Genomic DNA, 12,990 nt, shown 5'->3' on the forward strand with positions numbered 1-12,990 from the left:
ATCTTACCAATTATCGAAGTCCTTTAAGTCACACTGGTACAGGTAACTAACCATATTGTTTGAACCCTGGGGCGGTGACCTTAAACGTTGATATCAAGCACATGTTCCTTCTAAGTTAGTACTGGTAATTGTAATACAAAACCTGAGTGCCATTAAAGGTGCAACGAATATACCGGCTTGGCTTCCATGGGTGTGTTTCAGTTCAGGGATGAATTTTCATAGGCCAAGGCAATACTGACAGGACTCTCCGGGCCTCCTCCAGAAAAGACACCCAGGAACCCTAGAGTTTCGTGCTATGGATAACAACTTAATGTTCGCGTAATTTTTAATGCTAATGGCAAAATCAGACTCGATAAAATCGGTTGTGAAGGAAAAGAAGTCAGGTCAGCTGGAGTGTTTGCCATGCAGTACCTAAGTCAGGACATTGGTAGGTAAGGTACCTATGAAGAGACGCAATACAGATCTCGGCTTTGTATTACTTTTACCTTACCGACAACATCATCGAATCGTTACCCTGCCGACACTCGGAGGCGCTCTATTTCGTTACTTGAGCCCAACCTCCAAATATGAAGGGCGGGAACGAAAGAACTGCTCAGCACCCTCAAAATATGTTCGAGGTCCTGCTTCTTGTAGTGATGTCTTAGACATTGTTCAGCCTAGGAGAATACTTTGTGAAAGTGAGGGTTGGACTATCCGCCAACAGTACCAGGGTTTATTGGTCGACTATCTATGTTGTGATGGTTGATAGGTGCTTAGCCTCGTCCCAGGTACTCAGGCTCCCAGCTCCTTGGTAGTTGGCGTACTCCGTAAGAAAACCAAATACCCACCACCCAAGGCTCGTCCACTCCCCATCCGCATCGCTCAGCTGTTGCTGCAGACCGAAAAAAAGGGCGCCAAAGCGATCTCCTACTTCCTCTTAGTTCAACTTCCTAGGTCTAACGGCTCATAGGAGGGCTGATCTTATTTCTGACTTTTTTCCCTCTTAGAGCCTGTTCATATCTTTCTTTCACTTTTCACCCTCACCACCTCCCGCTCTCCCAGCTTTGTTTGGGGCAACCAACCGTTATTCCGACTGCCTCATTTGTATACCTAAGTGTTTGTTCCCCCTCAGGCTTGTCACCTGTCTACTCGCACACTTTCGTGGTTCGTGGGCTTCAAACATTGGCCCTGGCGGCTTCATCCACGTTTCTTCCTTACTGTGTCCGCCCCTCGACCAGCCTTTCAGTAATTTTTCTTTTTTCATTGATCTTTCGACTTTTAACTTCATTGCTTATCTGTTTCGCTTGACTTATTGGAGTGTTGATCGAATTTATTGTCCTGTCTGAACATTATTCTGACTGGCGGTCTCCTTACTCCTTCTCCTGATACCCCCTTCCCGTTTTTCCCCTTGCGTTTCGCTTCAGCTCGCGTCTGTCGATTTTCCAGTGTCCTTCTCGCGCATACTACAGCATTTTGACAACAGCTTGACAAAGCATCGACACCATGGCCTACCAAGGCTCTGGTTCTCATTCGCCGCCTCACTACGACGATAACGGTCACCGACTTCAGGATCTGCCTCATGGTTCGGTAAGTCTTTAATTAAGCTCTAGTCGGCTCTATATTACCCCAAGGCTAATGCGAAGGATTCGTAGTACGAAGAAGAGGCGTCGAGAGGATTGCTATCCCACCAGCAGGGTCCCTTCACAGGGCCGTTTGATGACCCTCAGCAGCATGGTTCATCTACTACCAGACCCGTTTCTGGATACAGTTTGAGCGAGACCTATGCCCCCGAAGCCGCATATCATGATCCCTATACTCAACCGAGCCCTGGCTCGGTCTACTCGGCTCAATCTGCGGAGAATCCGGCGGCGGCTTTTGGTGTCCCTGGACGTGTCGCGTCCCCCTATGCTCGAAGTGACACTTCATCCACAGAGGCATGGCGCCAGAGACAAGCTCCTGGAGGCGGCCCCGGTGGGTTGCGGCGTTATGCTACAAGAAAGGTCAAGTTGGTGCAGGGTTCCGTCCTGAGTGTCGATTATCCTGTTCCGAGCGCGATCCAGAATGCTATTCAGGCCAAGTACAGAAATGATCTCGAGGGTGGAAGTGAGGAATTTACGCACATGCGATGTGAGTGATCTCAGACGCTGCACCTGGCCTTTCTATTTCGTCCACATTGCTGACAACCCCTCGTACAAATCTCAAGACACCGCGGCCACCTGTGATCCCAATGAATTTACACTGCACAATGGTTACAATCTTCGACCTGCGATGTACAACAGACATACCGAACTTCTCATTGCGATCACCTATTATAACGAAGACAAGACACTCACTTCACGTACACTGCACGGTGTCATGCAGAACATTCGCGACATTGTGAATCTGAAAAAGTCCGAGTTCTGGAACAAGGGTGGTCCTGCCTGGCAGAAGATTGTGGTCTGCCTGGTTTTTGATGGTATCGACCCTTGCGACAAGGACACTTTGGATGTTCTTGCGACAATCGGTGTCTACCAAGACGGCGTCATGAAGCGTGACGTCGATGGAAAAGAGACTGTGGCTCACATTGTATGTGCACTCCGACCAGTTGGGATCACTGGACGTACTAATTGGTCATAGTTTGAATATACGACTCAACTGTCTGTGACTCCGAATCAGCAGCTGATCCGCCCCACCGACGACGGTCCCAGTACACTTCCTCCGGTCCAGATGATGTTCTGTTTGAAGCAGAAGAACAGCAAGAAGATCAACTCCCACAGATGGCTCTTCAATGCATTTGGTCGCATTCTCAACCCCGAGGTCTGTATTCTTCTTGACGCCGGTACAAAGCCTGGCCCGAAGTCACTTCTGTCGCTTTGGGAAGCCTTCTATAACGATAAAGATTTGGGTGGTGCTTGCGGTGAGATTCACGCCATGTTGGGTAAGGGTTGGAAGAACCTGATCAACCCGCTCGTTGCCGCTCAGAACTTCGAATATAAGATTAGTAACATCCTGGACAAGCCCTTGGAGAGTTCATTTGGTTATGTCAGCGTCTTGCCTGGTGCCTTCTCAGCTTACCGATTCCGCGCAATTATGGGCCGCCCTCTCGAGCAGTATTTCCATGGTGACCACACTCTTTCAAAGCAACTGGGCAAGAAGGGTATCGAGGGAATGAACATTTTCAAGAAGAACATGTTCTTGGCCGAAGATCGTATTCTTTGTTTTGAGTTGGTTGCTAAAGCTGGTTCAAAATGGCACCTGACCTATGTCAAGGCCTCCAAGGCTGAAACCGACGTGCCAGAAGGCGCTCCCGAATTCATTTCGCAGCGTCGTCGTTGGCTGAACGGTTCGTTTGCTGCCGGTATTTATTCGCTCATGCACTTTGGTCGGATGTACAAGAGTGGACACAACATTGTCCGCATGTTTTTTCTGCACATCCAAATGTTGTACAATATCTTCTCTACGGTTCTGACATGGTTTTCCTTGGGTAAGTTAATATTTATTCTATCAAAGCGCGTTCCACCCCCAACTGGACCAAGTTCTGACTGATGTTCAAATAGCTTCTTACTGGCTTACTACCACCGTCATCATGGACTTGGTCGGCACGCCGAGCGACAATAACGGTAACAAGGCTTTCCCGTTCGGCAAGACTGCAACTCCCATTATCAATACCATAGTGAAATATGTCTACTTGGGATTCCTACTATTGCAATTCATCCTCGCGCTGGGTAACCGTCCAAAAGGATCGAAGTTCTCATACCTCGCGTCTTTCGTGGTTTTCGGCATCATTCAGGTCTACGTGGTTATTGATGCACTGTACCTGGTGGTGCGTGCCTTCAGTGGAAGTGCTCCTATGGATTTCACTACGGACCAAGGCGTTGGCGAGTTTCTGAAATCGTTCTTTTCATCCAGCGGCGCCGGTATCATTATCATTGCTCTCGCTGCTACATTCGGTCTCTACTTTGTGGCATCTTTTATGTATCTTGACCCCTGGCACATGTTCACGTCCTTCCCTGCCTACATGTGTGTCCAATCGTCATACATCAATATTCTGAACGTCTACGCTTTCAGCAATTGGCACGACGTCTCGTGGGGTACCAAGGGTTCAGACAAGGCAGACGCTCTACCTTCCGCCAAGACCACCAAGGATGAGGGCAAAGAGGTTGTCATCGAGGAAATCGACAAGCCTCAGGCTGATATCGACAGTCAGTTCGAGGCAACGGTCAAGCGTGCCCTAACACCCTATGTGCCACCAGTCGAGAAGGAGGAAAAGACTCTGGAAGACTCGTACAAAAGCTTCCGAACGAGACTGGTCACGTTTTGGATCTTTAGCAACGCCTTCTTGGCCGTTTGCATCACCAGTGACGGTGTGGATAAATTCGGCTTCACGGTATGTAGACGTCGGCAGTCCTTGTTAGTAGACGCGAAACTAACATATTGCAGAATTCTGCTACCGACCGGACGCAGCGTTTCTTCCAGGCTTTGCTGTGGTCCAACGCTGTCGTTGCCCTGTTCCGTTTCATCGGAGCCTGCTGGTTCCTGGGCAAGACAGGTTTGATGTGCTGCTTTGCCCGGCGTTAGAGGGGCGTTCTTCGTAATGAGAGCGATTAGTGGTGCTTCGCCAACGGGTCTATCGATGGCCAAGCACTTCCTGGCACATTTTCCATCACAATATTGTATTTTACATATGACGCTTGCTTTGTTACCTCCTTTTTCCGTTGAAGTTGGCTCTGTCACGGTTGGATCTATGTGCTTCGACAGGGCCTTATGCACTGTGATGTCTCGTAAACTCTTAGCGATTAGAAAAGGAACTCGATGCATTAATAGCTCAAATAGAGCTGCCAAAGAACGTATGTCTCTTTTGCGTGATTTTTTCCGGTTGGATCGTATGAGCGCTGGACACTGTACTGTCGAAGAATTTAGGTAGTGGCGATGGCGTCAGGCCGCAGGCACATTGCCTTCTTCAAATATGCGCCGAATGTCACCTCTACCTTTTTAGATTCTATTTTATCCTACCGTTATCTCACAGTGACTGATTCAATCTGTTCAGTTCTGGTTTTTATTGACCTTTGGTCGCAATCTACGCGCTCACCCTTTACCCTGCGTTTTTACGGAGTGGAGATTAGGCCGTTCATTCATTGCCTATCAAAGATCCCCGCAGGCCCGTGAACTCTGGTGACCCTCCTCATACTTCTCTCTAGTTTTCGTCCCGACCACTGCAGATACGGTGTTATTGCTGCCGAAAATATCACCTTTTCTTTTTGCTCTTCGATATCCAGCAGTCTTGTGGACAACTTACAGGGGACGTGTGGCGGTGCTTTGTCTAAGATGTTGAAGATCTGGTCTATGGTACAATCCATCTCTTGCCCGCGCGGTTCCTGCATTCCACTCTTGTTTGACTGACAGTTCGGCATTACATGTAGAAACAACAACAACAGCAGGCTGAAAATGCCGAAGGAGCCGCAGGAAAGAAGAAGAAAAAGGTTACGGCCGCGCAGTTGCGCGTGCAGAGAGGTACGGACCGTTCGCATGGGTGATGCTTGGGAGTGGAGCACGACGCAGGAAGCAAGGCTCGCTCGCTGACAGATAGCATGGGAACTAGATCTGCAGGAGTTGACTCTTGGAAGCACGATGAAGATGAATTTTCCGAATCCTGACGATATCCTGAACTTTACGCTTACGATCGAGCCCGACGAGGGCATGTACAAGGGTGGCGCGTTCCATTTTAATTTCAGTGTTAACCAGAACTTCCCGCATGACCCGCCTAAAGTGAAGTGCACACAGAAGATTTACCATCCGAATATTGATCTAGAAGGGAATGTGTGTCTGAACATCTTGCGGGAGGATTGGAAGCCTGTCCTGAACTTGAATGCGGTTATTGTGGGCATGCAGGTGGGTTTGAGAGATGGTCGATGTCGCTGTGTGTAGTTTGCCGGACTGACCTTTGGATTTGCGTGTAGTTCCTCTTCCTCGAGCCGAATGCTTCTGATCCTCTGAACAAAGAAGCTGCGGATGATCTGCGGACGAATCGGGAGGGCTTCAAGCGCAACGTTCGCACCGCGATGGCCGGTGGATCCGTCAAAGGTGTGCAGTTCGACCGTGTGATGCGATAGTTGGGTCGGGCCACTAGGCTTCGACTGCAAGGTGTTCCGGTTAAGTGGCGCCGTATACAATAACGAACACGAGCCCGCTTCAACGAGTAGAAAACATACCGCGGACATGACTTGGTCAAGACTGAGGTGATACGGATACGGACATGGATAAGATTTGGAGATGGAGATGGGCTGCATGCGATGCAGGCTCATAGGGATTCATGACATCGTGGAATGGTTTATGCACGTACATAACTTGACTACTTTAGCGACTGGATAGATTCGATCATGAAAGAAATGCGCACTTATGGGATTCCCACTCATCTTCTATCGCTAATGCCTTCTAAAGCGTTTAGCTATCTTGCTTTCATTCCTTGTTGAGGAGCGCATGGTAGCGGTTGCCGGATCGAGCCTCAAATCTTGGTCCTTGTACATCATGGACAAGACCGGCAGAAGAGTCTAGCAGCTCTACGGACTGAGAGGGTCTACCCAAAACGATACAGAGCCTGGACAAAGGTAACGGCATGTCTGGAGCTACGATCACCGTATATATACAACCAACAGGGATGTCTGAGCATTGCGAAATAATGGAACAACTTCTTTCTTTTCCTTTCGAAAATCCCGGCGCATCGACCCATTCACACATCAAACAGACAAAGTGATGTGACACCATTACCACCAATCCCCGTCGAGCATCTAGCCACTCGATATGAACACTCCTGAGCTAATATGCCTCCATGAGATTGTTGGTCGTCACCTCGACCAATGATCACGGGAACCTTGAAATGGGGCGGATGCTAATGATGCCGTTTTGTATGCTCACTGTGTCTGAAGATTGATTCGAAGCGATGGAGAATCAAGTCTATGCCTGCTGAGCCGCACGCTCCTTCTCGAGACGGGTGTAGTAGGCGTCACGGGCGCGGACGCGGGGAAGGTGGTAGCCTGGTCAATTGTGAGAAAGAATATCCACAAAACGAGCATGGGGGAGTTTCCCCTGCTTAAAATGGTGCGATGATACATACCGTACCACCAGAGGTAACCGAAGGTAGTGCCAAAACCTGTACGAGAACGGGTACATGGTTAGTCTTTCAGTGCTGGATGTAGTGACTCAACAACATTATGGAAGGCATGTCTGCTTCCTAAGAGGAAGATAGAGGCCGTCCTGGCATTCCGGAAGCCCATGGACATTGATGCTCTTCCTTGTAATGTCCCGCTTCACCGAGCTGCTGGACGATTTGAATTTAACTCACCGAAAGCGGTGCTCAGGTCTAGAACAAGACCACGGCGGAGCATCTATAATGCAGCGTGTTAGCCAATACGTGTTGCTCAATCGCTACCGGGTAGCCGAAGGTAGAGGCACGGATGTAGCGTGGGTGGGATGTAGACATACGCCGGTGATGGGAGGAATAGCGGCGGCCATTGCGACGGATTGACGAGAATATTCAATTCAGGAAGACCAATAGATGTGATATCAGCAGACAGGTAACCCTGTTATTGATGTGGTTGGGGACAGGCGGAAGGGGAAGGAAGGGAAAGCGAACGACGATGCGAACTTGAAAGTCGAGGTGAAGCTTTCCGATCCGGCACGTAAGCGGACCGATGTGAGTGGCCTGACTGGGCCCTCCGAACAAGCAAGAGGATACCACAGAGATTCGGGCCAAAGGCTCACTATTGGCTCACTTATGCTTCAGAGTGAATATATAGACGGAATGTACTTTTTGAATGTAGAAACTGCCCATCTTCCCTTCTTTACTCCGTCGTCGTGATTACATTGTGATAGTCGTTGCCTCAGGCATAAACACGTGACCTGACGCGAAGCTCTTGCGATGTCCGGATACAGACTCTCTCGTCACCACCTCTGTTGTGTCCATCATCATTTACCCACACCGCCATGGTGTCCTCAGAAAACTCTCTCAAGCATTCTTCGTCAACACCTTCAGAGCAGCAGGGGCCTGATAGGAAAAGATTAAAGCGTTCATATCACCACCATCACCGTCTGCGAAATCCCGTTATCCCAGCTCTTCCAGAGCCGGCGATCAATGATGACGCCCACGTTGCTCATTTGATGAATCGCTCTATCGGGCTATGTCTCAGAGAGTCTGGATTCGATCTCGCCGACCCAGCCGCGCTGGAGAGTTTTCGTTATGCTACAGAGGAGTGTATGTTTACCAGAAGGACTTCAATAGATATGCGCAGGGAAATGCGTCGGCTGTGTTCTTGACTAAGCTGCTTGCTAGACCTCTTAAAGCTCGCATCCTTTGTGCAGCAATCAATGCTCTCGAGCCGGCGCAACCATCCAATACCCCAAGATTTCGAACTCGCATTCAAAAGACACCATTTGCACGTGGACGATCTGCTTCCGCATTTAAAACCTCTGCCAAATATCGAGCCTGTTCCTACACTCCTACCTAGCCCTCCACCAGAAGAGGTTGCTTGGTTGGATTTACCGTTTCTCGGCTCTGAACTGAGCGGCGAAAGTGACCGTGTTCGAAGCGCTTATATCCCAAAGCATTTCCCTCAATTTCCCAGTAAACATACATACCGGCACACACCTGTGTTCACACAGCGGGAGCAAGACCCACGAAAAATCCGTGAGCGCGCGACTGAAGAGGGAAGACATGGCGAGGAGGCATTGCGCAAACTGGCGCGGGCATCCTTCAAGGATAATCAACTCGGCTGGGCCGGTCGTGAAAAAAGATTGTGGGGTCGGAGGATGGAGAGCTTAGACAGTATGTTTGAAAAAACAGTCAAAGGCATCGCAAAGAAAATGCACAAAGATGTGACTGCACCGGGGACAGTTGCAGCAATGGATATTGATTCGGGGGTGGCTGTGGATCCGGAGCTCAAGGCGACTCGGCCGAAGCTTCCATTCAGCCTGGAGCTTCCGCCAGTCATCAATTGCGAAAGAGGTCTCTGGCGCCGAACGGCGGCACCCAGCAATCGGAAAGCGGAAGAGAAACCAGCCGGAACGAAGGATCCTACAAGTGTTTCGCGAGTGGAAAGCTGGATGAGCACATAGTCGTTCATTTCACATTGCGGCGGGCGGGCGTCAGGGCGTTGTGATTTTGTATTGAGCGAACTCAAGAAGATACCCAATGAGTAAAATGCAGAGAAATCACGCGATTCAGTTGATAGTGATGAAAATGATAGACCCCTGGTATCCGCTTGTTGTAGACTTCCGAACTCAACTCCGCCCAAATGCAAGTAGTTTCGTATCACGCCTTGGTGGCCTCTTCTGCTGCACGATTTCGTTTCGCCTCTTCTTCGGCCAGTCTGATGGGCTCCCATGCCGTCGTTTCGACCGTTAAGCCACCGGCACACCTGCGTAAAGGGAAAAGTCAACCAGTGATTCAGCAAGTGCTGCAGGAGGAACTTACCGTCTGAATAACCGGACAATGGGTTTACACGTCACAACGCCTGGCTTGGGGATGCCGTCCTGAGGCGGATTACACGAGTATTGTACCATTTCCAGTAACTTGCAATTCTCTAGGTCAACTGGCCCGCCTTTGCGACGTCGTTCCTGGAAATTTCGTGTGACGGTATTGACATGCTCGGGGAGAGATTCGGCGGAGAAGACAGGAACGAGAGGCGCCATTGAAGATCCCGTAGACCTTATTTCAATGGATAATAGTATTTGTGCTTCTATCTGGCGGTGCAAGGGGAAAAGTTGATGGAAGCGGAAACCTCGGTCTTTTGGCGATGCAATTAATGAGCCGGGACCGATGCGGAGGTCGAATGCCTGCCGGGACAACAAATTCCCAGGCAATGATCAGTATCACGCCTTCTGTGGTAACGGATAAAGCTCAATCACAAAATATGATGCCAAATTATCTATGACATCTATTCAGCTCTCCCGAGTAGAGAATGGCGGCCAGCTTCGGGGAGAAATTGCTGAGAGAAGTACACACGGAACGGCTGGATGAGGTATGTTCTAACATCATACTAAAGCATATCTCGACATTCCTGCTGCGTATCATGCGCGGACTTGACTTGAGGGTATCCATGCTGAGTTTTGCAGCTTCTACATGACCTGAGAAGTCTATTTCCGAGAAGTCCTGGGGAGAGCACCTCACAGTTGGGCGTCAAACCGTTGGATGCCCTCTTGGAGGTGTTCATGCCTTCCCTCTCTGCTGCTCAGGCTCAGATCCAACAGGTGGGACGAGATTTATATCAAGAGCAGCAGAATGAGCATGAGCTGCAGTACATTCCAGCAGATGATGAGGACGACCAGATTGCTTCAGCTGGAGACCGCAGGCTCCCTACGGCATCTCTCTCAAAGCAAATCAACCCAGTCATAGAAATATCCAGCGTATCTTCAGCAGCCGGCAAGACTCACTTGCTGTATTATCTCACCGTGATAGCCGTCCTACCATCAACAATTAACGGGATTCGAGTCGATGGTCTGGCTTCAGCCGTCGTCTTTATTGATGCAGATGGCCGTTTTGACGCTGAGCGACTTCGGACTGTTGCCCGTGACCTCATAGACAGAAAGTTCAAGGCGCATTTCGATACAGGGACCAGAGAGTCACCCGAAGGGCAAAAAGCCCAGCCGGTTTTTGCTGCTGAAGAGCTGGAATCCGTTATCGCTACCTCCCTTCAACACGTCCACGTGTTTCGTCCACAATCATCCGCTTCCCTACTCGCGACATTGGGAAATCTGCAAGCATATCTGCTCGACGGTTCGTGCCACTACTCTTCTCACAGGCCACTGCACGCTATCTTCATCGACAGTGCCACTGCCTTCTTCTGGCAAGATAAACTGCGCGACGATGTCACCCGCACAGAGAACATTGGGCGCCCTGTTGCCGAGGTCGAGCGCGAGCGAAACCAGAAGCGAGTATTCTCTCTATCGGATATCTATGCCGAACTGGTACAAAGCCTGAAAAACCTACAGCGATGTTTCGGATGTATAGTCGCCTACACTTGTAATACATTAAACAGCAGATCGGTGACCGGCTACCAAAGCCACAACCAGTCAACGCAACAACATTCTGGCCCTTTCGATCTTGAAAACCCTTCGAATGTGGCGACGGCTAGAAGTATGCCTTCTTTTCGTTGTCCGTTGCCTTCTCCATGGGGCGCTTTCGCGACGCTACGACTTGTGGTTCGGCGTGATGCGGTGCGTCCGTTTCCGCCGATGATTAGTGCTCGTGATGCGCAGCGAGATGCACTCATGCGACAGAATGTTGTTTTGGAAGGTAGATTCCTGGGTTGGGTCAATGAATGGGAACGCGAGGAATGGCCTCGGAGATTTGTGGACGGGTTGAAGGAGAGAAACGGGGGCGTGTTCTCGTTTCATGTCAGCAGGCGCGGTGTTGAATGTCCCTGATATCATGCGCCTGTTGTTTGACTGAAGTTATGTACACTAATGATGTATGTACATTATGTGCACGGACTATATGATGCTTGCTATGTCATACCGCGCTTCACCATCAGCTGAATAACTTCCCAATTGCCTCAACGGTAGTGTTGCCCCCGGAGAATACAATACCCATGTCCCATCCATCCGGACCAGCTTCCTTCTCAACAAGTCGCCTAAACTCCTCATTGAACAAGCACACCGCGAGCCCCACGACCGCACTAGGCTCAACAACTACCTTCATGCGCTCCAAGACCAGCCGCATCGTAGCCTTGATCTGGTCCTCAGTCACGGCGAACACACCAGCCACCTTGCTCCGGTCCGAGATGACTTCCCAGTTCAAGACCCCTACCGGGGTGCGCAGCCCATCAGCAATGGTAAGCGTCTTGACGGACTCCACACGCTGACCCGCTTCTAATCCCCGACGACAGTCGTCTGCGCCTTCGAAGCTCGGCTCCGCGCCAAAGACACGCGTAGGTTTCCCGGAGAAGAACGTCGCGACACCGGCGTTCAGCCCCCCGCCCCCAAGAGGCGTGATCACCGCATCGAGGTGTCTCGATCCGGAGTCAGCCTCGGCCCCGCCGGCATGAGCACTCAAATGCGGCTTGTCGGCAACAAGCGCTCGGTATTGCTCTTCCATCTCCAAGGCGGTCGTGCCCTGGCCGCAAATAATATCGAAGTGATCATATGGCGGGATGAGGATCGCATCCGTCTTGGCCTGGATCTCCGCGACAACGGCTTCGCGCTCGGTGCTCGTCGAGCCGCTGAATATGACCTCTGCGCCGTGCGAGCGTGTCCCAGCTATCTTTGACGGGGTGCTGATGCTGGGCATAACGATGTACGCGGGAACGTGGAGGGTAGAGGCTGCGAGGGCGAGGGCTTGCGCATGGTTTCCTATTCTGTTGTCAGCATCATGAAACCCTCAACTTAAGCAGAGTTGGGTAAATTTGTGTACCTGAACTGTGCGTAATCACGCCACGTCTCTTGACCTCCTCCTCACCCCACTCTGCGAGGAGTCGCAGCAAAGCGTGAAACGCACCGCGAGGCTTGAAGGCGCCGATGCGCTGGTAATTCTCGCATTTGAAGAAGAATCGAAACTTAGGATTTGCAGGTGTCTGGCCTTCAAAGGGTGTTCCGACCAATGATTCGGCTGATTGAGGGGTCGAGGCGATGTTGTTCAACGTTTGACAGGTGAGGAGAGGGGTGCGGTGGACGTACGGCTGGATCAAGGCGTAGGCAGAGCGCACGGCATCCGGGGTCAATGATTGCGCTTCAAGGGAAGGTTCGGGCATATTGAATTTGGGGCTCTAGATGTATTGGTTCGATAACGAAAAAGGAAGGACGTGAATTCTCATGAGGCAGGAAAAAGATGGTGTATACGGAAGGCGGAGCTCTTCATCGGAGATGAGCCCGATTTGAGTCATCGGCTACGGAAATGGCGAATATGTGCCTCTACAGTCATTTCGATGCGGAAGTATGGAAATAATGAAATGTGGTATTCTCAGTTCCCAATTAATAACTCAAGGATCCCATGCCAGAAAAACAAATCAAGTCATAGTACAGTCGTAACTTTTCCCAAGCATT

At 50.4% G+C, this 12,990-nt stretch overlaps 7 protein-coding genes across 7 annotated transcripts; 4 read left to right on the forward strand and 3 right to left on the reverse strand.

Moving 5' to 3' along the window:
* Positions 1-67: 67 nt before the first annotated feature.
* On the forward strand, positions 68-4,861 carry chsG (chitin synthase class III). The gene is made up of 7 exons (XM_749091.2): positions 68-806; positions 950-1,566; positions 1,632-2,106; positions 2,183-2,544; positions 2,596-3,442; positions 3,516-4,345; positions 4,399-4,861. The coding sequence occupies exons 2-7, from the start codon at positions 1,483-1,485 to the stop codon at positions 4,534-4,536; spliced, it is 2,736 nt and encodes a 911-aa protein (XP_754184.1). The 5' UTR covers positions 68-806; positions 950-1,482; the 3' UTR covers positions 4,537-4,861.
* Positions 4,862-4,891: 30 nt separating this feature from the next.
* AFUA_3G14430 (NEDD8-conjugating protein UBC12) lies at positions 4,892-6,369 on the forward strand. The gene is made up of 4 exons (XM_749090.2): positions 4,892-5,304; positions 5,379-5,469; positions 5,558-5,847; positions 5,916-6,369. The coding sequence occupies exons 1-4, from the start codon at positions 5,284-5,286 to the stop codon at positions 6,066-6,068; spliced, it is 555 nt and encodes a 184-aa protein (XP_754183.1). The 5' UTR covers positions 4,892-5,283; the 3' UTR covers positions 6,069-6,369.
* Positions 6,370-6,551: 182 nt separating this feature from the next.
* AFUA_3G14440 (cytochrome c oxidase subunit VIIa) lies at positions 6,552-7,625 on the reverse strand. The gene is made up of 4 exons (XM_749089.2): positions 7,438-7,625; positions 7,298-7,340; positions 7,070-7,105; positions 6,552-6,989 (listed from the first exon to the last, which is right to left on the reverse strand). Exons 1-4 carry the CDS (start codon positions 7,465-7,467, stop codon positions 6,910-6,912), a joined length of 189 nt encoding a protein of 62 aa, XP_754182.1. The 5' UTR covers positions 7,468-7,625; the 3' UTR covers positions 6,552-6,909.
* Positions 7,626-7,938: 313 nt separating this feature from the next.
* On the forward strand, positions 7,939-9,066 carry AFUA_3G14445 (TBP-associated factor 8 family protein; the record flags this gene model as incomplete). Its single annotated transcript, XM_001481586.1, has 2 exons — positions 7,939-8,206; positions 8,285-9,066. 2 exons carry the CDS (start codon positions 7,939-7,941, stop codon positions 9,064-9,066), a joined length of 1,050 nt encoding a protein of 349 aa, XP_001481636.1.
* A 196-nt stretch (positions 9,067-9,262) lies between these two features.
* On the reverse strand, positions 9,263-9,642 carry AFUA_3G14450 (uncharacterized protein; the record flags this gene model as incomplete). The annotated part of the gene is made up of 2 exons (XM_749088.1): positions 9,263-9,368; positions 9,425-9,642. The coding sequence occupies 2 exons, from the start codon at positions 9,640-9,642 to the stop codon at positions 9,263-9,265; spliced, it is 324 nt and encodes a 107-aa protein (XP_754181.1).
* Positions 9,643-9,754: 112 nt separating this feature from the next.
* Positions 9,755-11,376, forward strand: AFUA_3G14460 (putative Rad51 family DNA repair protein; the record flags this gene model as incomplete). Its single annotated transcript, XM_749087.3, has 2 exons — positions 9,755-9,971; positions 10,066-11,376. The coding sequence occupies exons 1-2, from the start codon at positions 9,912-9,914 to the stop codon at positions 11,374-11,376; spliced, it is 1,371 nt and encodes a 456-aa protein (XP_754180.2). The 5' UTR covers positions 9,755-9,911.
* Positions 11,377-11,479: 103 nt separating this feature from the next.
* AFUA_3G14470 (threonine/serine dehydratase) lies at positions 11,480-12,698 on the reverse strand (the record flags this gene model as incomplete). Its single annotated transcript, XM_749086.1, has 2 exons — positions 11,480-12,300; positions 12,362-12,698. 2 exons carry the CDS (start codon positions 12,696-12,698, stop codon positions 11,480-11,482), a joined length of 1,158 nt encoding a protein of 385 aa, XP_754179.1.
* Between the last annotated feature and the right edge of the window lie 292 nt (positions 12,699-12,990).

The sequence above is a fragment of the Aspergillus fumigatus genome, chromosome 3 (assembly GCF_000002655.1).
Source record: "Aspergillus fumigatus Af293 chromosome 3, whole genome shotgun sequence".
Taxonomy (NCBI): domain Eukaryota; kingdom Fungi; phylum Ascomycota; class Eurotiomycetes; order Eurotiales; family Aspergillaceae; genus Aspergillus; species Aspergillus fumigatus.